General features: G+C 40.3%; 2 protein-coding genes across 6 annotated transcripts; one reads left to right on the plus strand and one right to left on the minus strand.

The window, feature by feature from the left end:
• Positions 1-28: 28 nt before the first annotated feature.
• LOC111659831 (WD repeat-containing protein 37-like) lies at positions 29-22,669 on the minus strand. 5 transcript variants are annotated; one of them, XM_023412898.2, is made up of 15 exons: positions 22,605-22,669; positions 20,929-21,191; positions 18,102-18,198; positions 17,870-17,965; positions 16,768-16,832; positions 16,442-16,525; positions 12,509-12,647; positions 11,865-11,936; positions 11,610-11,654; positions 11,385-11,461; positions 10,911-11,145; positions 9,095-9,236; positions 3,635-3,769; positions 2,702-2,816; positions 29-2,607 (listed from the first exon to the last, which is right to left on the minus strand). In XM_023412898.2, the coding sequence occupies exons 2-15, from the start codon at positions 21,079-21,081 to the stop codon at positions 2,476-2,478; spliced, it is 1,587 nt and encodes a 528-aa protein (XP_023268666.1). In that variant the 5' UTR covers positions 21,082-21,191; positions 22,605-22,669; the 3' UTR covers positions 29-2,475. The 5 variants fall into 5 exon arrangements, with proteins under 5 accessions (XP_023268666.1, XP_023268664.1, XP_023268667.1 ...); XM_023412896.2 differs by having other exon boundaries at positions 20,929-21,273; XM_023412899.2 differs by lacking the exon at positions 22,605-22,669 and adding an exon at positions 22,055-22,355.
• idi1 (isopentenyl-diphosphate delta isomerase 1) lies at positions 22,418-27,604 on the plus strand. Its single transcript, XM_023412902.2, has 7 exons — positions 22,418-22,542; positions 23,834-24,024; positions 24,603-24,775; positions 24,880-24,972; positions 25,079-25,209; positions 25,368-25,472; positions 26,846-27,604. Exons 2-7 carry the CDS (start codon positions 23,873-23,875, stop codon positions 27,056-27,058), a joined length of 867 nt encoding a protein of 288 aa, XP_023268670.1. The 5' UTR covers positions 22,418-22,542; positions 23,834-23,872; the 3' UTR covers positions 27,059-27,604.
• Positions 27,605-27,616: the final 12 nt, after the last annotated feature.

Genomic DNA, 27,616 nt, shown 5'->3' on the forward strand with positions numbered 1-27,616 from the left:
AGATGAAAAAGAGACATGAGAGACTGGAAAAGGAAATCACATATTTTTATTGGAAAGTGTCAGAGAGCACGTACCCGTCACAATAAGGTATGCAAAGTAGATCACATAATGAAGTTTGAGGTGAATATGATTCGCTACAATGAAGCGAAGCCTATCCACTTTTTTTTTTTTTTTACCCGTCCAATCTGGCACGCAGTAATTTAATGTATCAATCCAAAATCATATTTCCTCCAAGTTAGAATTCATATGTGGGGCGGAAATCGGACTTGCCTTTCTACCTGCAGATTAAAATGACAGTGATACCAGTGGGCGCTAAATTGAGTTCCCTGAATGAAACAGGAGTAAAAATCCTATCTGCACTGTGCAGTGGAACACAATTAGTTATTTAACAAGCATTTGGAAAAGTGCATTGATGCTCAGATGGATAAGGCTAATGCAACGTTTTCAATGCAATGGTAAGGCATTTCTACAAGTCATTATATTTGACTTCAAAAATCCATCCCGGCTCTATTGTTGGTAGAAACAGCAGTGAAGTGTCGGCTGAAGCCAACTTTTGGGTAAGTTATGCATACCTATGTACACTGAGCTACAGCTACACCAGTCACACGAGTACAATAAATCATCTTATGGGATTTACAGCACTGAAATAAGTTAAACATCTGAAGGTCAAAAACGACAGCATGACTTCATGTGTGGGATATTGCACAAGTGTAACAAGTAAAGAGTATCCTGGATTTCCGGTCAAGCCCAGTTCCAGATAAGTTACCGTGTAGTTCTCAAACTGAGATTCAGTGTGTTACGTCAGGTCAGATTCACTGATTTCCAAGAAAAGAAATGGGCTTCACTCTGAGCACCAGAAACATCAGCAAGCTGGATTATTGCTTTTTGGATAAAGAGCGCTTCTCACAGACTGAACAGCTTCATCTAAAACAGAAAGGTGCAAGAGGTCGTACAAGGCTATGGGTTCAATGCAAAGTGTCAACACTAACTTGATATTGACATGCTGTTACTGAAACACAGAAATGACTAGTAACCAACAAATTCACTTTGGGGAAAGCGCGCACACACACACACACTACAGCAACACAGGGCTCTGAATTGGCAACAGGCTGAAGAGGATGGGTCTGTATTTCACTAACACCAAGGAAATATGGGGGCAGATTACGGACACCTACACCTGTAGAGACATGTAGTGAATACTATAGCATGATGATGTTGGATAACATTCACAGACCTGTAGAGGATTTGTGAGCAACGGAAGTGCAGTTGTTTTCCCATTATTGCTATGCTCTTGAGACTTTGCATCCTGACAGAAAGGCAAAATGAAGCAATACTTAAAAAAAAAAAAAAAAAAGACTGTAAACATGGAACAAGGCAGAGTTACAGTATCATAAGTTTGAAATCTTAAATATGGAGGCTGGCTGTGAATTGAAAGCATCAAAGGTAATAGGCAAAGACATGAATCTCGATCAGTGGAAACCTTCAGACAGGACAGCAGGTCCTGTTTGAAACATGTTAAGACAACTTCGCAGGCCTGAATATGATATGTTTCACTCCATGATAAGAAAGAATTCATGTTGGACTAAAAGAATAAAAACATTTCACAGAACCACGTTGTCCTCTCTGAGCTCCACCTTCAAAAAGGTGGATAACAGTTGAGACAATAATCCATTAATAAGCAACAACCTGCAGCACAGGTCACTTTATCAGGCCACAACTTAATATACACATAATGTCTTTAAATCATATTCTACAGCCAGGTCCTGGCCTTATAATTGTTCTCGCACAACTTTACAAGTAACATTCGCAAACCATGTTTATCTACATGCAAGAGCGTCCATTCAGCAGTAACTAAAACAGCAGTGATGTGAGCAGCAGCCTGTGACCATGAAGTCAAATATATACTTTAAACAGCAAGGGCTAGAGACGAATGGATAAGCTTAGCCACGTCACAATTCACAATCCATGCTAAATAAGTGAAGGGCTCAAATACAGAAGAGCAGCTCTGTGGCCTCGTACACACTCGGACTTTAAAATGTTGGAACCGTCTCAGTCACAGGTTTCAGCTGCACATGTGCACAATGAAAGACGGGATAATTTAGTCTGGGGAATAATATGCTCTCATCAATCAATGTTAATAGCTGCATCCTGGAAAATAACACGAACGGTGATAATGAACAACATATTTCACACCTTCTTGCTTGGTTGCTGGAAAGCTGTGAAATATATCACAGCTCACGTTTCACAGGGAAAACACTTAAAGCATACTAGCATGTACGAGGGCCACAGATTACAGTGTATATTTGTACCATACTGTATATACTGTATGTACATGGATAGATTCTGATCAGTCACCTACTTCACTGTGTGTAATCGTGTGCGTGTGTGTGTGTGTGTCTGTGTGTGTGTCTGTGTGAGTGTGTGTGTGTGTGTGTGTGTCTGTGTGTGTGTGTGTGTGTGTGTGTGTGTGTGGCATCACTTCTCCTGCAGCAGTGCAGGGATGTTGATGTTCCAGCCGATGGCCTGTCGGTCGAAGCCGCAGGTGAACAGGTTGCATGACTGGTTCTCTTCATTCCACGCTGTACAACACACCATACGTCTGTGACCCTGCGCACACACACAAACACACAGGTTTGAAATGTTAGATTTAATGACCAATCAAACACACTACTTCCTGTCAACCTTTTTTCTCCTTCCTTACCATTCTGTTGCTGCGTGGAAGTCGGGCCAGCCTCACTCCGCTCATATCAAACAGTCGGACTTGTCGATTGTCGTGTGGCAGAGCGATGATCCTCTGGTTGGCAGAGACGCTTATCCTGAAACGTCAGATCGAGTTCACTTTAAATCAGGTTCAGATGTGGTTCATTCTCCCGAAGAAAGTCAGGAGCTAAGTTGTATAATTCAGCGCTTGATTTACAGAAATATCTCAAGCACAGATTTACCTCGGCACATTTCAGTTTCTCGTTTACACACACACACACACACGAGCTGGTGAGGTCACTATCATCTGTTTTAAAAGGAATTATTTTCTTTTCACAATGGAGAACATCAACTTTAAAACAGCATTTCAGCAATCATGACCTCATGGAGCCCCAAACAGTAACCCTGTTTGAAGTTATTTACATGTATTGTTGGAAAGTCTAAGAGCTTCATCAAAACCGAGGATGTCCTGATCACATTTTTTGGCTCCTGATCTCAATAAGATATTTCGATATCAAGTATGTACCAATACTTTGGCTACATGAAACTGTAGATGTTCACATTTCATGTTTTTGTCCTGAGTTGCGATTCAAAACTCATTCTTGACCTTAGAAACAACAGCTGTCAAAACTATTGCACTTTGAAGCTTAAGGCTCAAGGTACATTTAGTAGCTGATCTTCATCAGCAATCGTAGTTTGCCCGGCTGTCAAGGAGCTGTAGATATTCACTTTTTTTTTTCTGAGCATTTTAAGCTCAGAAAAAAGTTTAAAGTTTAATTTTTTTTATTTAAATTAATTTAAAAAATGTTTTATTTAAACTAAGTTAATTTAAATGTGCTTGACAGCAGAGCAGCTCTGCCTTAAGAAAACATACAACATGCATCACTTATTTTTTGCAGCAACACGTTACAGTTATACGTGTCCCTTCACCTACCTGTTCACAGCTGAGTCAGTGCGGATAGTTGCTATTGGCGACCTCATGTTCTTCAAATCCCACACCTTAACTGTGCGGTCGTCGCTTCCTGAAACCACGTTGTCGCCCACCGTGAACACTGCCGACGTCACCGTGCTACAAATGACGGACACACAAAAACAGAAGACAGCTGTTACACAAAGAAAATGTTACTCTCTCCCTTCTGTGTTCACATTGTAATCAAAAGTATATCTTATCTAGGAAATTCACACGGTTCTCCACCATCCAATTAAAGTGCAGTGAAGAGAGCTGATGTATGTATACTGTATGTATACAGTATGTTTTATATCTTACATAGTTGGAATTTATACTCATTTTGTAGTTCAGGAAAAAGAGGAAAGTTTGGGAGGGAATAGTTAACATTTATAGCCAGTCTCATCACCCTCTCCCACAGACGGCCCTGATATTACTCATACACCTGGAATATGAGACAGATCCTCACACGCGTCACAGTGATATGTCAGGATGTTATGGGCGTTCCTACCAGAGGAAAGAAACAGAGGCAGGATCACACTTGCTCTGTTCCTGTTACATATGTGTAGCTGTCGGAACATCTCGATGGGTCGTATATAACGACTTGAAAGTTTTCACACCGCCGACCGTGTTTGAGCTGTCGATACTCTGTGAAAGACAGTTTCCATTCTCTCTACAGCTTCTACACATTTACAGTGAGTCTTCTCTGTGGGTGATTCTGTTCATGTTCACGTTCAATACATCAAATATTACAAAAGTAAACTGAAAAAATAAACCAAGACACTGTATCAAGACATGACTTTTGAAGAATGGGATCACAAATGATGGGCCATGGTTCTAAACCTTCTTTGTCTGACACACCTCCTCAGATGGGAGCTCAATTACCCATGTGAGCCACTCAAATATATTGAATCCATTAAACATATTTTAGGGGTTCAGATAGATAGTGTTAATGTTATTTAACATTATCAAATATATGAAAAGTAGTTATACTTTATATTTTCATATAACAAACATACAATCATGTACCCTTTAGTTTTAGCTGACTATTTTAGCTTTTCTATAATGATTAGCCGACTACATCACCTGTTCATCCATTACTTTTAGTTATTTCAGCTCCATCCTTTTAGTTTTAGCTAACTAGTTGCTTTTAACTTTTTCAGCCATTTCCCTGTTACTTTTAATTAACTATTTCAACATCTGTAATAATTGGCTAACTTGTCTTCAGACACTCGACTGCAGCACAGGGTAACTGATCAGGTTGATGGACAGCTGACTGGTTATTGTAAATTGTTAGAATCAGTGGTTGGGAAATCACTATAAATAGATCATAAGCTGAATTTACATATTTGGATATTTGTATCTATGTGATACGTCACAATATAATTCTGCCACTTATTATTTCATCTATTAACACAATTCAGTTCAACTACATTTCTATTTTTTTCCAATTATAAATAAAATGTACTGTGACAGATTTAATCCATAACTGTACAAGCATTACATACTGTATGTAGACACCTTTCAATATTCAAGATATATATATATAAAATGTGTTACATATTGTTTTATAACGACCTGCAGAAGGTGTTGCACACATGTTCATCCAAACAGTAGATGATGCACCATACACTGTTTATATTGCTGACTGTTACTGATTTTAGTGAACTGCAGCGGTTACCATTGCCACCACTGCAGTGGTCAGTATGCCCTGACAACACAACAGGTGTGAAAGAGCACGACCCCGATCACAATTAGATATGATAGGATAAAAGATACACAATGCCATTCGCTACATCGTGGTAACAGCTTCCTCCTCACACGCCCTTTCTTCCAACCTGTCGTGATCCACATAATAGCACAAAATCAGGCCTCCATTGATTCAATCTTTCCTCATTCATGGAGGGAACTTTAAATATAAACTAAAGAAGCTGGACGGGATTTCTGATTGTTGATTAAGATTAGCATTGTGTGGTGTCCACACACACACACACACACACACACACACACACACACACATTTCCACATCTAGTTTTTCTTGCCAAAACTGGCTTCCCCCTTAATTCAAACTGACATGGCATTAAGGGATAATTAGGGCCCTAAACTATTAGAGAGGCTCGGGCTCTAGGAAACTGCTGTATCGTTACAGGCACCTTCTGACACTGCAGGGTACAGCCCACCTGGGAATACAAGAGGTAGAGAGAGCGACAGGGAGTAAGAAAGATAGGAGGTGTGCTAGGTGGGAGGTGTACGGGGAGCGTAATCAGACAAGGTAATTGATTAAAAGGTTGATTAAGGTTAAAGGGTTTTTAGAATGGGTGGTGAGGAGGGAGGGGAGTAGTCACTGTTACTTAATGGCATCTCTGCAGTGTCTCTGACAGCCAAGGTCAAGACTCCTTGTGACTGGAGACTCGGGGAGCTGGAAAGGAAGAGAGTCATACAGAAGGAATCATGGGACCCCTTCTGCAGCTGGAGAAGTTAAGGTGAGCTGAAAGTCTCACATGAAGCCCAAAGGCCCCCTAACAGTCATATTTTTGTCTCTACAATTGTGGTGTGATTTCAAGAAGACCTGAGAGACGAGCCACGACAGGCGGACTCCGTCCCTAAACTCATTCAACTAACCGCTCGCACTGACACTGTTATATTAGGATGGAATTGTCACAGTTACAGATTCAGCCTCTACAAGGAAAGGGAGATTTTATTTCACTAACTACAAACATTTTGTGCAATTACGGTTTAAAATTTCCTCCTTCTTCTTTACTGAGAGGAAAGCTCTGACAAACAGTCTGACACACAGCTGCTTTGGGGCAATCTTTGACTTGAGATCATCACTTTTTGAAATTCTCACATGCCCGGCTCATTCTTTCACAACAGTATATGCATTTCATGTTGCTTGATGTTGCTGAATAGTTATTCTTAGTTTACCTAGTGATGATCACTGATGTTTTGATTGTCTGTGTATTGGTAAATGAAATGCAGTGGCCAGACAAGAGAATCTGCACTAAAGATCCTGATTAAACTAATCCTCTGCATTGTTATTATATCTTCACCTACCAGCGCTCGATCACACATAAATCTGCCAGGTAAACTGGAGTATTTGTTCTGGCACTGTGGCTGTGATCCTTATCCTCTCTCCTAATGAGTGCTTTTGATGACTGATGTACACATTTGTAAAAATTTCACATTGCAGTCATTGTGAATCACTGTGGATGAGAGCATGAGCCATATGCCCAATATGTAAAATGTAAATGAAACAATTCAAGTACGGACCACTAAGAGGTTTTAGAGCGCTCTTATTTTTGTAGTAACACTGACAGTCGCTGAGAACCTGGTAAGTGCTGGTGTATTCCTCAGGAGAAAGGATGTCAAATCTGCATACAGACACCCCCATGTATGCATGCACACGCGCGCACGCACACACACACGCGCACGCACACACACGCGCACGCACACACACACACACACACACACACACACACACACACACACACACACTTCTATCAACTGCATTCAAATGTCTCAGAAAGCCGTCGATGGCTGGACAGACAAACGTGACATGGTATCCCATTTGTAGAGCAAGTCCACTGTCACTTCTCGTTTGTTCTCAGCCGCTTTGTTAGCTCATGTGCAGTCGTCATTACTCTGCAATTACGGCGGGGGGGTGGGATACAGGGTGTGTGCTGCACTTTTAGCTGCCGCCTTTCACTGTCAGGGAGCGTTAGCTGTAATTGCCAGTGAAGACGGTGGAAACAAGAGGATGTCTCCCCTCCAGCTCTCTTCTGCCTTTTAAACCATTCACACTCTCCTCTGCTGTTTCCACAGAGAGGATGCAGAGAGAACGCCATTTATGCCACATCATTATAACATGCTGGAGATTCTGGAAAATTAGCAAGAGACATGGCAGAGAGATGACGCAGGTTCGGCTGAAACTAAAAATTCTCACAAGTTGGAAAGTGGAAAAAGCATGTGGGTGAGTAAACTGCATGGGTCAGGGTGACTGTTGGTGCAACCTTTTACAATTGGACCCTATGCACGCACACACACACGCATGCACACACATACACAGACGCAAGCACACACACACGCACACATGCACGCACGCACCAGAAAAACATACACATGTATCTGCAGTATCCAGCTCAATGCTGCCAATACAAACTGACACTGGACAACATATTAGGAGCTTCTTCAAAGTAAATCTTGTGTGGTTATTGTTAGTGGTTATTTACAGACACGATCACTATCTTTGTTAAAGCAACGATTTGTTAATTGTTAAGTCAATCAACAGAAATTGTCTGCAATAACTGATTAATAACTGAAGTCATCTTTAAGCAAAAATTGTTGTCAAACACTCCTTTCTTGCTCTTATTGGTCTAACTGAGAGAAATTGTGATAATCATTAGTTGCAGACCTAAATGTGAAGCTGCTCATGTACAATAAGCCAGTTCAGGTTTGATTACTCATACACAGCAGCTAAACAGTGAACAGCTGCTCAGTTTTTCCAGACTTTTTCAAACTGTTTTTGTTTGCTTTTAGGTTTGACGGCTAAAGATTAAGGAATTTGCCTGAATGTCTGAGTTTGTGACTTTAAATAAACCACTGAAGGACAAGGAGGGACGTTTTCACTTTAAAGCACATCGTGGCCGTTTGGGAAGGACATAAGGATGGATGGAAGGAAAGGAAAGGAGGAGGGCTGTCGTTAACTGTGAAACACTGGTGCTTAATCTCATTACACCAATTGTCTATGGGAGAGAATTAAAGTGGGATCTGCAGGAATTATACATGTTGGGGTCGTACATAATGAGCTCTATGTAATCCCCCCACTTGCAATCAAAGGCTGCCAGCCAGCCAGGACACACACATGTAGACATGCACATAAACACACGCATACGCGCACACACACACTTCTTACGCTTTTTAAAGAGCGCTGCCATTGAAAGCCACAGACAAGCCTGACAGTCATCGTTTTGAAATGAGCGGCTGCAATTGAGTGTTAACAGCGAGCGAAGTGCCAAATTACACAGAGTGGAGGATTAACGCAGAAAAACGGACAGATAAATGAACAGGAGAGCGAGCCAGAGAGACAGAGGTAGTCAGAGAAAGAGAGGGGAGAAGGACAAGAAAGCCGTCGAAGTGAGGAGAAGTGCTCAGTAATGAATGAGAGGCAAGTTGAGGATTTGGCTTAGAGCAGCAGGGTCTGTAAATTAATGTGGCACTGTCTGAGGATAAAAAAAAAAGTGAGTGCTGAAAGGGATCACAGACCAGAGTGATGCTACAGCACCACCCTGTGGGGGAAATGAAGATTGCAGCAACAAGCCATCACTCAAACTGAGCTGAGAGAGTGTGTGTGTGTGTGTGTGTGTGTGTCTATGTGTCTGTGTGTCTGTGTGTCTGTGTCTGTGAGAGTGTGTGTGAGAGAGAGAGAGAGAGAAAGAGAGACAGACTTACTCAGTGTGTCCCTGGAATACATTGACAGAGTGGATGGACGGATCTCTGAAGTCCCACAGCCTGAAGGTGGTGTCTCTGGATGAGGTGACCACCAGCCGCTGGGTGGGGTGGGTACAGCAGTGGGTCAGCTCCTGGTCATGGCCTACAAACATACACACAAACATAATGGTAACCATATGTAACTCTTTGTGATTCATCTAAAGTTTAGATGAATCACAAATTTTAAAAGAACTGCTTTAAAAAAGTTTAGATTCTAAACTTTTTTAAAGCAGTTCTTTTAAAATTTGGGAAACATGTTTAATATGAAACAAGAGCCAGCAGATGCTTAACTTAACTTGGTTAAAAACAGCTAGCTGCCTCTGTCTGCCTGCCAGCGTCTCTAAACCTCACTGATTAACATGTTATATTTTGTTTGTCTAACCTGTACAAGAACTGGCCATCCACCTCGCCTTCTGGTGTTTGTGCTAAGCTAAACTGATCAGCTGCTCGCTGTAGCTTCATATTTAGCCTTCAGACATCAGAGTCCTATCGATCTTCTCATCTAACACTCATAACACACATATTTCACAAAATGTGGAGTTATTGTTTAGAGTCACACAAAGTAAAGGAAACAGTGGTTTCATCATATGTTGATTGGGAATCTGAACAAAAAAGATCTTCCCTTTATTCTCCCCTTTTAACAAACCATTTCACATTTATGAGCCTTTTTTTGATAGGTGAATATTTACATAAACTGCTCACTAATATGCATATCAGACCTCAGATGTAATCCGAACTAGAATGACTCCACCAGCCAGCCGAGGAAAATGGTCACACTCTCCCCTTCCTGAGTTACAGCGTTGAATAATGACCAGAAGTGTTTTTGCAGAACATTATGATGTCACAGTGAAGTTGAACTTTGACCTTTGGATATAAAATGTCATCACTTGATTTTATCCTTAAAGACATTTGAGTTAAATTGTGTCACAATTAGTGTATACATTTGGGAGTTATGGCCAAAAATTTGTTTTGTGAGGTCACAGTGAGCTTGACTTTTGACCACCAAATTCTAATCGGTTCATCCTTGAGTTAAAGTGAATGTTTGTGCCAAATGTTAAAAGAAGAAATTCCCTTTGGCCGTTCCTCACAAGAACATGAGGTCACCGTGACCTTTGACCTTACTTTGCATTTTGCCCCAAAATCTAATGAGTTCATCTTCGAGTTCAAATGAATGTTTGTGTCTAATCTGAAGAAATTCCCTAAAGGTTGTCTTGAGATATCACATTCAAGACGCCAAAAACATGTTCTGTGAGGTCACAGTGGCCTTGGCCAAGTGAATGTTTGTGGCAAATTCAAAAACACCTCAAGGTGTTACTGAGATATCATATTCACGAGAATGGGACGGACATGTATCCATCCTTGGCTGTTGCCAGTCGAGAGGCATAAAACTGTTTAAAAATCATTCAAATTAGTTCAAAGAAAGATAACATATGAAAAACATACAGGCCTATGTATCCACTGCACCTGTAATGAACATTACTGATAAAAAAAGTGGCCTGTGGTTGAACCTAATTGCAGACTCTCTTGCAAAGAACAGATATAAAATAAACAAACTTGATTGACTATATGTGTTCATTTGGAAATGAGCTGTAGCCTTTCCTCAGATGACTGGAGTGTATCATATTAAGATGAACAGCATGAACCAAAGGCACAAAAACAAATAATAACATCTAAACATGAGCAATATGTACATTTTCAAATAATTGAAACACAAACATAACAAACAAAGACACCATATGCTGCTGTTCTATGATATAGTACCAGCCTGTTTGCCTACCAGTGAGTGTGTGAACCAGTTCAGACGTCTCCACCTCATACAGGTTGGCAGCACGATCCCAGGAAGCTGTCACCACTTGACGGCCTCCAACCAACCAATCAGCTGCGATCACTACACCCTGGTGGCTCTTCAGGGTTGCTGTAGCGACCCGGACGGTAGGGACCTCAAACGGGCCCTCGCCATCCACCTCGCCTTCCTCTCTGTCTGACGAGTCCTGGTCTTCATCACATGGAGCCTATGGAAGGACACACAAAGAGTCCAAGCAATGTACACAGATGCCTGCCACAACAGCGATAGCTTGGACCTAGTGCTTTTGTATGATTAATTCACCATGGAAAGTAAAGCAACCTATTTGTAAATGTACTTGATATTCACCTCCATCCTTTGACATACATATTTCAAAATTCCATGACATTCCAGGTTATTATTATTATTATAGAAACCTTGGGACGAGAACAGTACAATGTTACTTACACTGACATCTGGTGGTGGCTGGGGGGCAGGAAGCTGCACCATGTAGCGCCAGATGTGAGCCGTCTGGTCCCCAGAGGCTGTGCAAACACAAGTACACATGAACAAACAGTCACATCTACACGGAACTGACTGCTGGAGACAACGGAGGCAGGAAAAAGATGGTTGACACAAACATTAAATGTAGCCAAATCACCAAAATAAACACACATGCATTCAGATACAGACCTGTGAGGGCCATCTGCTCTGTGGGGTGGAACTTGATGGAGTTGACTGTGGGCGAATGATGAGACATATGCACATATGTTACATCAAGTATTCCTGTCATCTAACAAGCCATGTGAGCAAATGTTGACAGACTCCGTTATATCTCACAGTAATACAGCATATGCTTGAGACGTGAACCAGCCAGTGTTGTATAAACAGAGATAAGACACAACAGTACCTGCTACATCTATTGTATCCATTTAATTTTCTAATTACCTGATCCTGCATGACCAGCATACCTCAGCAGACATTTCCCAGTCTCTATGCTCCACAGTAGAGCCGAGTGGTCTGTGAGGAGAGCACACTGATGAACATGAAGCCATTCACAATTTCTTTTTTTTTTTTTTTAAACAATAATCAGCTATTGAGTCAGGGTTTTTACATAGTGGGCTATCTGGTTTGATTTGGTGAGAAATGTCTGGACCATATTATGGTGAAACACAGACTGAGCAGCAGAAACAGAACTAAAGCTTTAAAGGTTTCTCCCTATTCAAGATGATGGAAATTAGTTTTTGTTTATTTTTTTTTTGTTTTTTTTTTTTAAATTACATTCAACAAAAATGAAAAGTCATTACAGTTTTGTCTTTGAGAGTCTTACAGATATTAGCATTAACAACACTACTGATGTGCACCAGATGCCATCAATCATCTCTACTCATTTTTCACTCATTGCATCAAGGCATCACAGTTAATTTGACAGTGACATAATGATGTAAATACTGCGTGCAGCACCTTTAATCTTGACTAATCAATCGTATTGAAAACAACTACACAGCATGTTGACTGTCTAAAAAAAACCCACAAAAAACAATGCAGTATGTATACTGTATGTAAATAGTTTGTGAAGTGACTTTGTGTACCTGCAGAGGCGGTGCCCAGGACCACCGGCTGAGTTCGTGTGACACTGAGGTCCCAGATCCCATCCCGGTGGCCCACGTATTCCTTGAGCAGCTGGCACAAGGCACGGGACCCTGTGGTGGCTTTGAAACTGGACACAATCTGAGCAGGGGAGGGAGGAGAGGTGGGCATGACAGAGACAAGAAAGAAACAAGATGGACAATATAAGATGATAAATACCAGCATGTATGCAGTTTTTTTTACATGGCTTTATATGCTACAGTTACAGAAACAAGGGAATCAATTGGGTATGTTTGTTAAAGGTCCCATATAGTATAAAAGTTAGATGTCCATGTGTTTTTTGATTATAAAACAGGTCTAGGTTTTATATTAACACTGTGAAAGTATAGTGCTCAGTCCAGAGAAATGCACACAGCCCGCATTCAGAAACTGAGCCTTAAAACGAGTCAGGACTTCTGTAACTTTGTGATGTCACAAAAAAACAGTCACTTATCTAAGCCATGCACCAAGCCCTGCCCACCGCCCAACCTTGTAGGATTTGGTTTCTCTGAGTGTTTACCTGAATTCTGCTATATTTTTATTCAATCATTCAGAAAATAGTCAGCCAATAAGAAAGCCTGAGAGAGGAGATGTGAAACTACAATGACATGTTTTTAAACTGCAAATATATTCTGATGGATCAACACTTCAAATAAAACACAGGAAAAGTGTAAAATATGGGACCTTTAACTGAAATCTGGCAACATAACCATACCTGAGACTACAAGACATAACAGTAGCTTTCCATTTTTTACTCACATCACAGTTTATTGTTGCTGTCTGACAAACAGATTCACAGATAACAAGTTTGGTTATGTAAGATCTAGGGCCTGTATCACAGAGTGAGAGGGTTAGCCACCTCCTCTTGGCTTAACTCAGGTGTCATGAGGCTGATTGACTTTTAACGGCTAATCTGCTCCAAAGCAGATCAAAACCTGTCAACAGTCTGACAGCTCCCCGAAAAAAGTGAGTCATCATTCCTACAGGATCCTGACATGTACAAAATAACAGTAGAATAACTGTAGAATAATTTTGGTGCTCATAATTGTGTCAGAGAGGAAATGCTTTTATACAATACAATTATGCATCCACTCTGTGTTTGAAACAGAGATAGTTCACCACAGACTAATGAACTGCAATTATATCTGGATATTAATTATGCACAATGTTTTATTTAATTATAAATGCTACAGTTTTGGCATTATCAGCCATTTCTTTTCCTCAGCCATTTTTGCACAGATTATCTGTACTTTGCTCTCTTCTTTGGCAGTAGAAAGAGTCTTTGAATCACTTTTCATCACCTATTCATAATAGTTTGTTCATCGTGAGACAAATTAAGAACTACTGAACATATTAAAAATGCTGAGCATATTTCAATATGCCTACCTAATAACTTACGCTTATTTATAGCCATAGCATTACGTTTAACATTTGGATATTATTCGTAGTGTTTCTACAGCCTCTTCATTACAGTATTTATCTCACACCTGCTGTAAATCACTCAGATGTTAAGCTCAGAGAAGGCGGGTAAACCAAAGAGAGCCAGACTAAGTTGAGCTTTCTTTGTGATACAGGCCTCTAGAAGGGCAGCCTGCAAAAGCCAAGTGTGTGTGTGCATCCTGTTAACAGGTGCTGTTTTTACATCAGAGCACATCTCTGCAACTGCCACAAGGTTTATGGTTTCAAATTGCACCAAACTGTGTCACTAGAGTATTAATATCGAACTGCACTTCAGCCAAATCAAGCACCGGTGGATGTGCACTTATACAAGTGGTGCATACCTAACACAAGATTATCTAGTGGTCTGTTTACACATGGCCTTCAGTCACCCAGAAGAACAATCTAAGGGGGGACAGGTTGTAGTTTGACTGTACATGCTGCTGCAAGCAGACAGCTGACCACAGCAATAAGCTTAGATCATTGGTAGTCATTACATGCAGCAGCAAAGCATCTGGTTCACATGTGTTAATATACGCTCTCATTCTGTCTGGTGTGTTTACATTCACATTGTACTACGAGACAATATTATTTGTTTGCTGTCATTAGAAACACAATGAGCAGTGAGCATCAAGAAGAATAGCTCATTCCAGTCAAGGTCATCCGAGCAGCAACTGAGGATACAATTAGTGCAGATCATTAGTTTCAAGTTTCAAGCCCCTTTAGTCATAACAAATTTAGTTTTTGGTCATATTTCTTAGCCAGCTGAGATGTTAGCTGTATATTAAATAGCAACTAGTTCATCAGGAGGTTATTCTAAGAAGTCCTGCCTTGAACTCATGTGTCCTCTTTTTCTATCTCTCTCAAATTAGAAGAGGATTGAGTCCCACTCTTCATCTAGCTCAGACTTTGGCTGCTTTAAGATTGTTTCTTAGCTTTAAGAGGCAACGAGACAGGGAAAAATAAGAGGAAGCCACGTGTCACTGAAGTAAAACACTTCAACATTGGTACTTACGGTAAACCATCACAGGGCTCTATGCTTACGTTTATTTTTAGGAGCACTGGCCCTTACATGAAAACAAAGGGGCACAGACAAAAATTAAATGCACAGTTTTTTTTTTTTTTTTTAGACATGACATTAATGCATCTCTTTTTTTAAACATTGAATCTTAAACATACAGTGAGCATAAGAGGCAGGAGCAAACTGACATAACTAGTCCATTATTAATGTACTCAGAGTCTTTCCCAAGAGTGCATCCACAATATCTTTCACACTTGCACACACTGGCATCTGCAAAATGCTCACACTGTTGAGCCCTGCTTTATAGAAATAGTTAAACAATTTGGGGAATGACTCACTTTCTTGCCAAGAGTTAGATGAAAATATCAACGATATTCTCATGTCTGTACAGTAAATATGAAGTTAATACCAGCAGCTGGTTAGGTTGTCTTAGCGTAAAGACTGGATATTAACGTGGTATATTTTGTTCGTTTAATCTGTCCTGGGCTATTTCTTGGCTGTTGCCACACAGCCGGCCAAGAAATGTCCCGGCACACTTCAGTGTTTGTATGGATTTAACAAGCTGGATATAAAGTGTTTTTACATATAATGGATATAAAGCTTTAGACGTGCTGATGGCAGGAATTAGTTTTTTTTAACCATTACCAGAGCCATAGCAGCTGTTTGTACTGTTTCTATTCTTTGTGCTAAGCTAACCTAACTGGCTGCTCAGCTTGTGGTCACTCTGTCTCTGTCCAGCGTTGTGATTTGTGCCGTTACTTCTTTGTAAAGCTGTACGCAGTGCACCGATCGACTCAGCCCTTCCTTTCCCCTCAGAGTGCACAGAGTGCTGCGTGTATGTGCCAGGACTGGCTCACTGGTCAGTCACAAAATGTCATCATCTCACCACAAATAGTTTGAAACACTGCAACTTTATAAGAGCAATATTCCAAGGTGTAAGCACACCTGGCTTTTAAAGGGAATGGGAGGTGGCACAGTGATTTATTGAATATTATTGAATGTTACGCCCAAAACACTCCCATGATTAATTAAGAGACCAATAACAACCCCTTTGAACCATGCGCCTGGAGCAGCGACCGTTTTTTCTGCCGCTAAAATAGCAAAAGTGATATGGACGTGCCCTAAATGTATTTGCCCCATGGGATTTGGACCGTGTGCTTTGGGCTGTTAAAATAGAGCCCTTACTGTAATGAATAACTTAACCAATCACTTCCAAAACATTTCTTTAAGAAACCTTTCTTTAAGAAACTAAACAAATATGTTTTCTAGATTTTACAAATGCAGCCGTTCACCCAGATTACCTGACAGGGTGCAGAGCAGAGAAGAGATGAGGAGTCAAGGTCGGACTTTAGTTAAAGAAAAAAAAAAAAAAAAAAGAGACTCAGCCCACAGCTGCTCCCACAATGCTTAGTGACAAACAAAGCATTCAGGAAGTTACCCATGAATCTCCACCCCACAACTCCCATGTGGTCACACTGAAGCTGCGAGGTCCACCTATTTTGCTGTGGAGAGCGTACAATCTCTACCTCGGCAAGAGATTAAAAAGGAAGACGTCAAACATCTTCATATTAATCCATCATTGCTTCAAAACAATTCACAATAATAACATTTGGTCACAACTTGTTCACCCACAAACACTTCCTTCCCCTCACTGAATGTGTGGTTACTATTACCCCAGGCCAGAATCCCAACAGCTCAGTCATTCACACAGGTGACCACTCTTACAGGCTCCATAGAACGCTTAACACAGCTGGGATCAGGTACCTTGCTGGTAGAGGCTTTGTAGGTCGTCTTCAGCTTCTGTGACAGTTGACTGGTGCTGTGGCTGGCTGTGTGATGGAGAGACAAAGAACAATGGTTGGTTTCACTGCTGCAGTAACGGCCTAATAAAGTGTCAAGACTCTAAGTAGCACACACATCAGCAATACAAATCTGTGTTGTGTGTTTCTAGTGGTTAGTTGTCAGCACTCTCATCATGGCTGCTAATCACTTCAGACAACCTGTGGACCAGCAGGGATGTGCCAGTTCCACAAGGCTGTTTGATGAAGCACGATTAGCAGTTAAAGCAAGCTTTTTCATAAAGTCTGACCTAGGTTACTAGGGAAACGTATCCTCCAAATTCTCCTGGTCAGGCTAATTTTCAGGTTCAGCTTCATGTCAGGCTTAATCAGCCTTCTAATCAACCTGTCAGACTGAAACACAGGTGTTTTTCCCCTGAAAGTTCCTTTTTACTGCTGCACTATGAACATGAGTCATGTCCACGTCAAATTCATCACATTTTCACACAGGCTGCAATAGCTGTGTGCACGTAATCTGAGCTCATATCTTTTACACAGGTGTTTTTAAACTGACTGCAATTAAAGCTAATATCAAAATTTGAGTATTTAACAAATCTTCTGGCTGATAGTAATTTTTAGTAATATAATGGTGATACAGATCCCTCAAGGTGTATTCACGTTATCATGGACAGACTACTTTTGCAGGTTGCCTTCTCCATTATTGTGTTTGTGCACAGATGTACAACAAGAATTTTTTGAACTCATGATGCAATGACCTTTATAGGATGCAGCCAATCATTGTTGAGCACTATGCGAACTGAAATATGGATGACTGTTTTCTTTAAATACTGTTATAAAGATAATAAATAAACAGTATGTTAATTTAACCCCTTATAGGTACCAGCTTTAAGTGTTAAAGTAATGAAAGTTTTCCAGGTGGAATTTTCCAGCCACCATGGCACTGAGATACTGTATATAGCTTCATCTGAATGCCACACAATCGTCTCCATAAAGAAAAAGCATTTTTAAATGTATTCATGAATACAAAAGCCTAAAGAGTAAAAAAACATATGTGGGAAATACTGGACCTTTTGTTTTCAGGGCTCCCTTGGTGGGGTCTCCTCCTTCAATAATCTGTCCATCTCCGGTCAGACGCTCATTCAGGGAGTCAATTTCCCGGCGTACTGTAATGTTAGCACAGTGACACGGCATCCGTAAGCGAACACTACCTGCACCTTGAAACCATCTGATTAGTCGGCCAACAGCTTGAGATGAATACAGTAAGGTAAGAAAAAAAAATCAAAATCTTCAGTTACTTACATTCAAGGTTTTCAATGTAAAGATTTTCGAACTCGCGCTCAATTTGGCCAAAAAGGTCAAGAAGATTGTTCCGTAAGGAGAGAGGCAGCTTGGAGTCCTGCACAGACAGAAAAAAACAGGACAGAAAATGTATGAACCTCAGAGTAAACTGTGATAGAGGCCTAAAAATTCAGTATCACATTGTATGAAAATTGAATGGCACCACCATACATATATATATATACATATATATATGTGTATTTATACACATATATATATTTACAGCTCTAAGTTCTAAGCATAATATGGATTAGTATAAGGCTATTTACTGTATACCAACACTACCACGACACAACACAACTGATGGTCTCAAAAGCATTAAGAATGCAAGAAATTCCACTAATTAACTCCTGACGAGGCACACCTGTTAACGGAAAGCAATCCAGGTGACTGCCTCATGAAGCTCGTTATGATAACACCAATACTGTGCAAAGCTGTCATCAAGGTAAATGAGGGCAACTTTAAAGAATCTAAAGTATGAATCATATTTTTGTTTTTTTTTTACTACAACTACATAATTCAATATGTGTTATTTCATAGTATTAATGTCTTCACTCGTGTTCTACAATGTAGAAAATGGTAAAAATAAACCAGAACCTATGAATGGGTAGGTGTGTCTGAAATTTTAACTGGTGCTGTCTATGTATTCTCTTTTTTAAAAGAATAATTACCTTGCACTTAATTTATCTTTGACTGTGGCTACTGTTATCATGATTCATGTGCCGTTTGTTTATTTGTGAGTTTTTCTGTTTTTGTAACTTTGATGAATATGGAGCAAATTATAAACTTTTTTTTTCTTTTTTTAAATGACTATTCTTAAGTTAATATGTTCAAACCCTAAAAATGCTGCTGCTGACATGATTGAAGTCAGTTTCACAATGACAAACAGGTATCTAATATCAATTCAAAGAGACTTACTCATAAAATACACACCACACAGATCGAAAGAGATCCACATGAATCTCAAATCAGACGTAGCCTGTATATTTACCTGCTTTAATCTGCCACCAGCTACATTTTGAGCTGCAGAACTACAACCTACTTACAATGAACTAGCTACACACCAAGCGGGGTCCAACCAGTTTCAACTCACTTACCTCCATTGTGAACCCCTAGAATAACCCAGTTTTCAGACGACCAGTCGACAGCAGACTACCATGCAAAGAGACGTAAAGGCTGCTGTGAAACAATGGACTCAAAAAGCTGCATTTGACAGCTCGCTTTGAGAGCTGCTGCTCATTTCTACAGCCACGTGAAAGACGGGAAAAGCAAACACTTAACCGTCACTCTTTCTTCTGGCACGCACTCAAATCAGCAGTTTGTCATAGTGACGTTAACCACCTGACCATTCTGTCAGCGCCACATGTCAACACATTTTTAAAAACAAAAAGGTCAATTCGCAAACAACAGGCAGCCCCTATGAATTCAAAGCTGCTTAGCTATGGCCATAAAACCTACAGCGTAATCTAGCCAATAATGACCGCATTGAAAGTGGGGAAGAAAATGCATTCTGTGTGTAATATGTAGGTTTGTAAAGCTGTCTGTGTATGAGGAACTTGTGCTGTGTGGGGTAGACTAAGCACATAAACAGAGGCAGCATGCCTTGGCAAAAGAGAAAAAAAGGCCTGGTGAAAAGACTAATCAGTCCTGGACAAGCAGCCCATATTAAAACTTGATGAGACAACAGTCCAGTGCAAGCTGAGCTCTAGTTTTAGAGGCTGATAAGTCAAGGACGTGGTCGAACAGAGAAAGTAAATACTAAAGGGTTTCCATGAGCTGGTGAATACTGACAAAAATCAATCCTCACATCACATGTTTTGGACTGAATACTTTGATTCAAAATTTGGATCATGAAAAAGCTTCACGTTTTGCAGAAAGTCAACTGCTTAAAATCAAACAGTTTTGTCTTCCTTTGTCTACCAGTTCAATTTCTCACAACAGAAAAACATGTTGATACTATTTAAAGCAATTGACAGTTACTCACAAACTCTTTATTAGGTTTATCCAAAAGATGACAGTCAATAAGGTCACTCTAGAGCCAACTCCCAAAAGTTAACAACCACAAATCTTGATCAAACAGAAACAGAAACTTTTATTATCTCAGCAGAGAAGAGGTTTGATAGTTTTCTACAGCTGGTTTGCATCAGGAAATGTCTGCTCATCCATCATAAAGCCTACAGTCTTCCCTCTCTGGAAGAAATAAATCAATTGTGGCTCCAATTTAAATGTTTGTGGAAATGGTTAATCGCTAACTTGATGGAACCAGTTGGCTTAAAAAGTAACAGTAGATTCCTTTGTTTTACCACAAAGAATCAGTAACCAGCATGCACATCCACACCAGGCGGTTTACTTAAAAGGATGTGAAATCTAGACAATATTGATCAAACCAAGTTTCATCCTTGTAGCTACTTGAAAAAAACTAAACAAAAAAAAAAGTTTTTTTTTCCCAGGGGGGAGAAACCACATCTCATAAACACACTGTAGCATGGAAGCTGTGGATGTTACACCAGGTAGAAATAAAAGCAATGCTGCTCAACCGGCTAGTACTGTACCCTCATGACAAAAAACAGCCTCACACCTGAACAGAATGACAACCAAAATGCTAATTAACAAAGAATGACCTTCTGGTAAATGCTTTTTTAAACAGATGCAGAAGAAACTCAGTGGGTCATTCCAATAACCCATGTTATTATATGGCTGGATCTTTGTCTGCAGATGTCAAGAATGCATGTGCATGTGCTTGAGTGTGTGTAAGAGAAAGAGAGAGAAAAGGCAGCATCTCCCTCACCTGTCCCTCCAGCATGTCTCCTCTTTGGATGCCCAGTGGCCTGTCCTCTGTGCTGTTGGTGCGCCGGATAGACAAACTGTGAGCCTTGCGTTTCTGCTTGGGGTGACGGGCAGCTGAAGCAGAGCCACTGCTGCTTCCGCCCTCCACAGGCATCCCTCCTACCTGCTGGGTGGCCCTGCCCCTCTGCTCACGTCCTACCTGAGAAGCAGGTGAACAAAAGCCAAGCTCCCTGGTTGGCTAGTGGGTGGGTTATCACCACCTACCTGCAGGTAATATGGAAGTCAAGTTCAGGTTCACAGCCATTGAAGGAACTGCTCAATGTGAAGAGTAACTTCCCACAGAGATCTGAAAAAGCCAATAGATATATTCAGATTTAGGGAGCTTGTTGGTGCAGTCTTGGCCTGATACCAACTGCTCTGAAACAACAGAATTACAAACTCCAGAAATCCAGCAATTTAATGCTACACTACTCATCAGAAAAATGTACAGTACACTTTGTCGAACTAAATTTAAGATATTTTATTCAAAATAAATAAATAACAGGTATGTGCATGACACAGTGATCCATTAAGCATTTCAATGAAACCTCTTTTCGAGTTAATTCACTTTACTAAATACTACTCACTGCTGCTGGGAGACGGCTGTAGCGATAACAGGTACAAATATTGAGAAATTAAACATTCTGTCGAATAAATGAACGTTTCCTGGTAAATTATAACCAACCCGTATTTACTATTTGTAGCCGTGGAAGCAAGAAACCTAAATCATCAACCATAATGTACCTGCGTTTACCAACAAACATTACGACTTTAAATTCAGTATTTTTAAATGGGAGTTCGGCGCACAGTCTGACATGCTAAGAGGACGACGCATTTTGTGACTATGCGGGGTCGTGCTATTCTTATGGAGGCGTAGGGCCAAATTGCTTTTAAAATTTAGCTACTGTTACAGTCACAAGCAAAATACTGGAAGTGGAAGTGTGACATACGATAGCACACATGAATTTATTGTACATTGTGCTCAATAACTGTCCTTAGCAAATCAACGGGGTAAATTACTGTTCGATGCGTGCTTTCATGACTTGTGACCCAGCAGCTTCCATGCACGGATTAGCTCCGACACTCACCGCTGTCACTGCCTGTCTGACTTCACATTCGTCCAGCATGGAAGTCTGAAAACGGGGTTAGCTCCGTGCTAACACGGCTAGCTGCCACATATCGCCGTCACTGCAGCGTACGTTTATACATAACCGAGCAGGTGGTGGATGACCTTCCTAGTTCGATGTGCAACGTGTGAATCTGTTAATTTGTAGTGTTCAGCATGTTGTCAATGGATGACTTTGACAGCTACAGTTTAATAGCTATGACAATTTTAGTTATTTTTCGACACATCAACGTATTTTATTTTAAATCACGTGGTTTGTGTTTGCTCTTTTTTAAGCCAATGGGGTGTCACGCCGCCGCTAAACCAACCAATGAAAAATCGTGATGTCAGAAACAGGGAGTGAACGCTAGGTCGTCCGACTACAGCACTGAGCTGTAAAATGTCGCCGTAAACAAACGGATAATACGTTAAAAGACGCGGTTTATCCAGCGGAGACAGGAGAGTACTTCTGTAAGTAGCTGAACGCCTTATCGGTTTCTCTGTAGGTCGTGTATGTGGCAAACAGTTCATACTTAAGTCCAGCTGTCAGAGGCCTGGGTGGTGTGGGCTCTGCTGTGGTCTGATGGCGAGCTCTGACTAAAACCCGGAGTGTATTCTTCTGGACCGGGACTGCGGGCTCTGAACTACTGTACTTCATAGATAGAGGTCATAGTGGTGTAATGTCAGATGGAAGTAAACACATGTATTCATATGCACTTGTACATTAGTTGCATTTTATTCTGCTTTACACTTCTACTCCGCTACAATTCAGAGGGAAATACATTTTTTACTCCACATTAACCTGACAACTATAGTTTATATTACATGTAGAATATAACATGCTTGTAGAATATGGTGGATTGTTATGAACTACCCAGCAGTCTATACATTTATGATTATTTGTTTCCACAGCAAAAAGCTGCTTACATGTTAATGCATCAGTAACAACTAATCATATAATCTACAGTGATCTAACAGTCACAGGGTCCATTTGACTGCATCAAGTACTTTTACTTTTGATACTTTAAGTAGATTTTGCTGACAACACAATCATACTTTTACTTGAGTAACGTTTTCATTACACAACTTCTACTTTTAATGGAGTATTTTTTGAAGTTGCAATGATTTGTCGATGAATCTGCAATTATTTTGATAATCGAATTATTGTATAGTATGTTTGTATATAGTGTGCTTTTACCTAAGATATGATGATTTGATGTTTTTTGTTTTTTGTCTACCATGACTGTAAATTGTAAGAGGGTGTCACCTTAGGAAATTATAGCACTATTTTCTGGCATATTATTGACAAATCTTTTAATGGAGGAATTATGAATGAGTTTTTGCATGTTGATTAGACAGAACAAGAAATTTTCAGATGACCAATTGGACTCTGGGAAGCTGTTGTGATTTTTTTTATTTTCTTTGTTGTCTCATTTTAAAATATCAATTTATCTCAACAATAACTATTAAATTTATCAATAATGACTATAATAACTAGTTACAGTCCTGATAAATTTAATACTACGGTACTTATAAATGAGGTATAGGTAAAAAGGTTTAGAGGGTTGAAATTATACAGTCTATTGATAAAACTTTGAATCTATTGGTTAATAACAAAATTAATTTTTATGATCAATTTTACGGGAGCTGTAGTTCATGTCCATCCTCATCATCATTCATTGTATCCTCCGGAATTATCATTCAGTGTATCCTCTGATCCTGACTGGGTTAACTCCTCTCCTGTTTTTACCAACACCCACAGCTTCAATCCGTGTGATTGGTTTTCCGTTTCGGTCAGGCGATGGTGCGGGCTGTTTGGGCGGTGCTTCGGAGAGTGTTCTGCGACAGGGCCGCCGTGCTGAAACCAAACGTACCTGCGACTGGGAGAGCCGCAGCACTGTGGAGCAGACCCGTCCGCACGCCTATCATTACCTGCTGCAGAGCTTTAGCCAGGTAAGCGTGGGGCCCTGTAGGTTTCTGAAAGTCATAGTCAGATGTTAAAGACAGGAAAGCCTCAGATAAGCTTGTTGTCTCTGAGCTGAGTGACTGTGCTATTGATAGCTGAGCTTACTGTATCTTGTTTGTCTCACTGAATACATGTTGCTGTCTTGTGAGGAAAGAAATTCATGCCAATTTCTATTTTAAAATGTCTTCAACTTGATGTGGCTTTCTGTATTGGTTGAATTACACATTTTCACTTTCATAACAGCAATTTCAATTCGGTATACTCCAACTAAAGCAAGCTGCATTTATTGCCATATTACTTTTACATGCACATTTTGTTAACTTACTGGCCAAGATCATAAGATTGGTGTCAGATTGACCGTTTTCTCCTTTCTTTATATCATTATACATGAATATGTTACGTCTTTTAATTGTAATATGTTAATAGTGGACAGATTATAAAGTACCGGTAATTAAAAAAGTTGCAGACATTATTAAACAGTAAGAAATATAGACAGGGTCAGGTCTGTCAACACACTGAACTGTTTCTACTGTTGCTGCTTGCTCCTGGTCGTGGTGCCCTGCAGTGAGGTGAGACACCTGCAGTCTACAGTCAGAATGCCTGAGATAACCACAGATCACCTGGACGAGAAGCAGGTGCAGCTACTGGCTGAAATGTGCATCCTCATCGACGAGAACGACAGCAGGACCGGAGCTGATACCAAGAAAAACTGCCACCTCAACTCCAACATCGACAAAGGTATCTCTCTACAATGCTGAAATGTACACACACCTGTTATACATTTCCCTTTTACCCGGATTTTAGATTTGTACTTTTAATAATTTGTGTCTTTGTTTTACCAGGTTTATTGCACAGAGCCTTCAGCGTCTTCATTTTCAACAGTGAAGAGAAGCTGCTCTTACAACAGCGGTCTGATGCCAAAATCACTTTTCCAGGTCAGCAGCACAGCCTTAAACCCCCCCCAGTTAAACCCCTATAAGCAGTCCAAGCATTAGTAGGTAGTGTGTTTAAACATCTCCCATGTGTGTGTGTGTTTCCTAGGCTGTTTCACAAACACATGCTGCAGTCATCCTCTACACACAGACAGTGAGCTGGAGGAGAAGGATGCTATAGGAGTGAGGAGAGCTGCTCAGAGGAGACTCAAAGCTGAACTGGGTATCCCCATGGAACAGGTAAATATACTGTGTGTGTGTGTGTGCGTGTGCGTGTGTGTGTGTGTGTGTGTGTGTGTGTGTGTGTGCGTTTGAAGTCCCGGCTTCTGTGTCGAATGGAAGTGGATTCTGATGGACTGTGGTGAATGTTTTCCTGCGTCTGATCTTCTCCGCTTCAGGTGACACCAGATGAAATGACATATCTAACCAGGATCCACTACAAGGCCCAGTCAGACGGTGTTTGGGGAGAACATGAGATCGACTACATCCTCTTCATGCAGAAGGTAGCACAGTAATGTCTGTTGGGTCTTAGATTTGCATTAAATAAGGATAAGGATTAAATAAGTCCCAGTTCTCTCATCCTGTGACCAGGAATGATACATGTTCTTGCTCGAGTTGAAAACACAAGAAAAATTACAAGACAAGAAAATTACAAATGTGTTCGTATGAAAATATAAAGTGATAGAAAGTAACATTTATATTGACCAGTAAAGCTGATATCAAGACTCATCAGTTTTGACTTACATCGTACACATTGAGTACAGACAGTTATTGGTTTGGGACTTACTGGGTAGCATGTATGTACCCTGTCCCCACCAAGTACAGATTACACAGTAAAGCACATATTGTAGCTTCACTATCAGCCTAGAGACTATTCCTATAGTCATTTGAATTATTTATTTTATTTATTTGTTTATATGATAGAGACATTGCATGTTAATTAACATCAGTACACGATGTTAACATGCTGAATTGTCGCAAAAATCTGAATTTACATCCGTAGTCCCTAGGCAAGTAACATAAAACAAAAAAATTATAAGTAACAATAATAACACAATATAAATATAAGGTACACAAATAAAAAGACAATTACATGTCTTGAAGGTGGGATATGTAAAACCTTATACATAAAACCAGCTTATTTAACATTTAAAAAAAATGAACACAACATTCTTTATGAATGTGCTCTGTGACTCCAATGTAATGATCATAGTGTACATGAGAGGCACAAACTGAAAAGGCTTTTTCAGGAACAAGCATAACTCACTCTGCTCAGTCCCAGTTGTTTTAGCATTCTTCACCACACATGTGCTGTTACAGGATGCAGGCTACACTCTCTGAGCGTGACTGCTGCATCTCTCTGGATTTTTAAAAAACCTCCAGAAACCATTGAACCATAGGAACTGAGCTAAACTAGGAGTAAAAAAAGGACAGTGACACGGAAATTAAATTTTCACACATGAGGAAACAGAACCGCCAGTGCAGTCACAGTTAGAGAGAGTCTGTTAACTACATAATCTTTGGGAATTCATTGCTTTCTAAGGTGTGAGATGAAAGTGCATATACTGTACTAAGCTTTGGGCACAACTCTATCCAATCAAATGGCTGTGAACACCAAGAGCTGCAGAACAGCATTTCTGAGTGATCTTTGCAAAGTTAGTTGACACTTTAATGATGAGATACAGGACCAATGTAGTTTGCAGCTGAACTACTGCTGACACAATACCTCAGAGTGGTTATGTATCAGAAGAAGAACGATTATATCTTGATGAACACCTGTTCGACTCAATGTGGGTGCATACATTACATCTTTGTCCTGAATTAATTCAGATTATAGAGAGTAACAGTGTCTTTTTTTTCTTATGTCTCTCTGAAGGACGTGGAGTTGATTCCCGACCCCAACGAGATCAAAAGCCACTGTTATGTGAGCAAGGAGGAGCTGAAGGAGATGTTAGAGAAGGCCAAGCGCAAGGAACTGGAGATCACACCTTGGTTCAGCCTCATCGCAGAGACCTTCCTCTTCAAGTGGTGGGACAACCTGCAGAACCTCAAACAGTTCATGGATCACAACAACATCCACCGCATGTAACTACAACCAGGATCAGGCTCTACCTGTAGTCCTCTCAAAACTCTGCTTGTTACAGTACTTGCCTGACATTCAAGCACAGCTAGCCAAGCTGCTGGAGACGCCTGACCTTCAGATCACTGGCCATTTATGTCAAGGTTGTTGTAAGTGTAGGATTTCTGCACTAAATAAGGAATGTTTTAGCCTTGCTAAAAGTAAGAGGTGACGTGGTTTACAGTAGGTTTGTAGCTCTGAGGTGCATTCAACAACACACAAGAGGTGATTCTATTGATTCTAGAGTCTTTAATAAAGAAAAATGTCATGTAGACAATTCTGATGGATTACAGACTGAATAGAAGATGTCGAATGTCTTAATTTATTAGGCAGAAAATTAAGAGAATAGCATATTTTTATATAAAAATGTGAAGTGCCTGAGTACAGGTCTTTAAGCTGAGGTGAATAGAGTCTCCAAGTCACAACAACCACTGTCACTCTGTATTTTGTTTACAATGATATCAGTGAACAAACTGAATCTTTGTACCCTTTTACACAATAAAGTATTTGATTGTGCCCATTGGTGGT

This window comes from Seriola lalandi, unplaced genomic scaffold, assembly GCF_002814215.2.
Source record: "Seriola lalandi dorsalis isolate HSWRI2012SDOR001 ecotype SW California unplaced genomic scaffold, Sedor1 jcf7180002054494, whole genome shotgun sequence".
Lineage (NCBI taxonomy): Eukaryota > Metazoa > Chordata > Actinopteri > Carangiformes > Carangidae > Seriola > Seriola lalandi.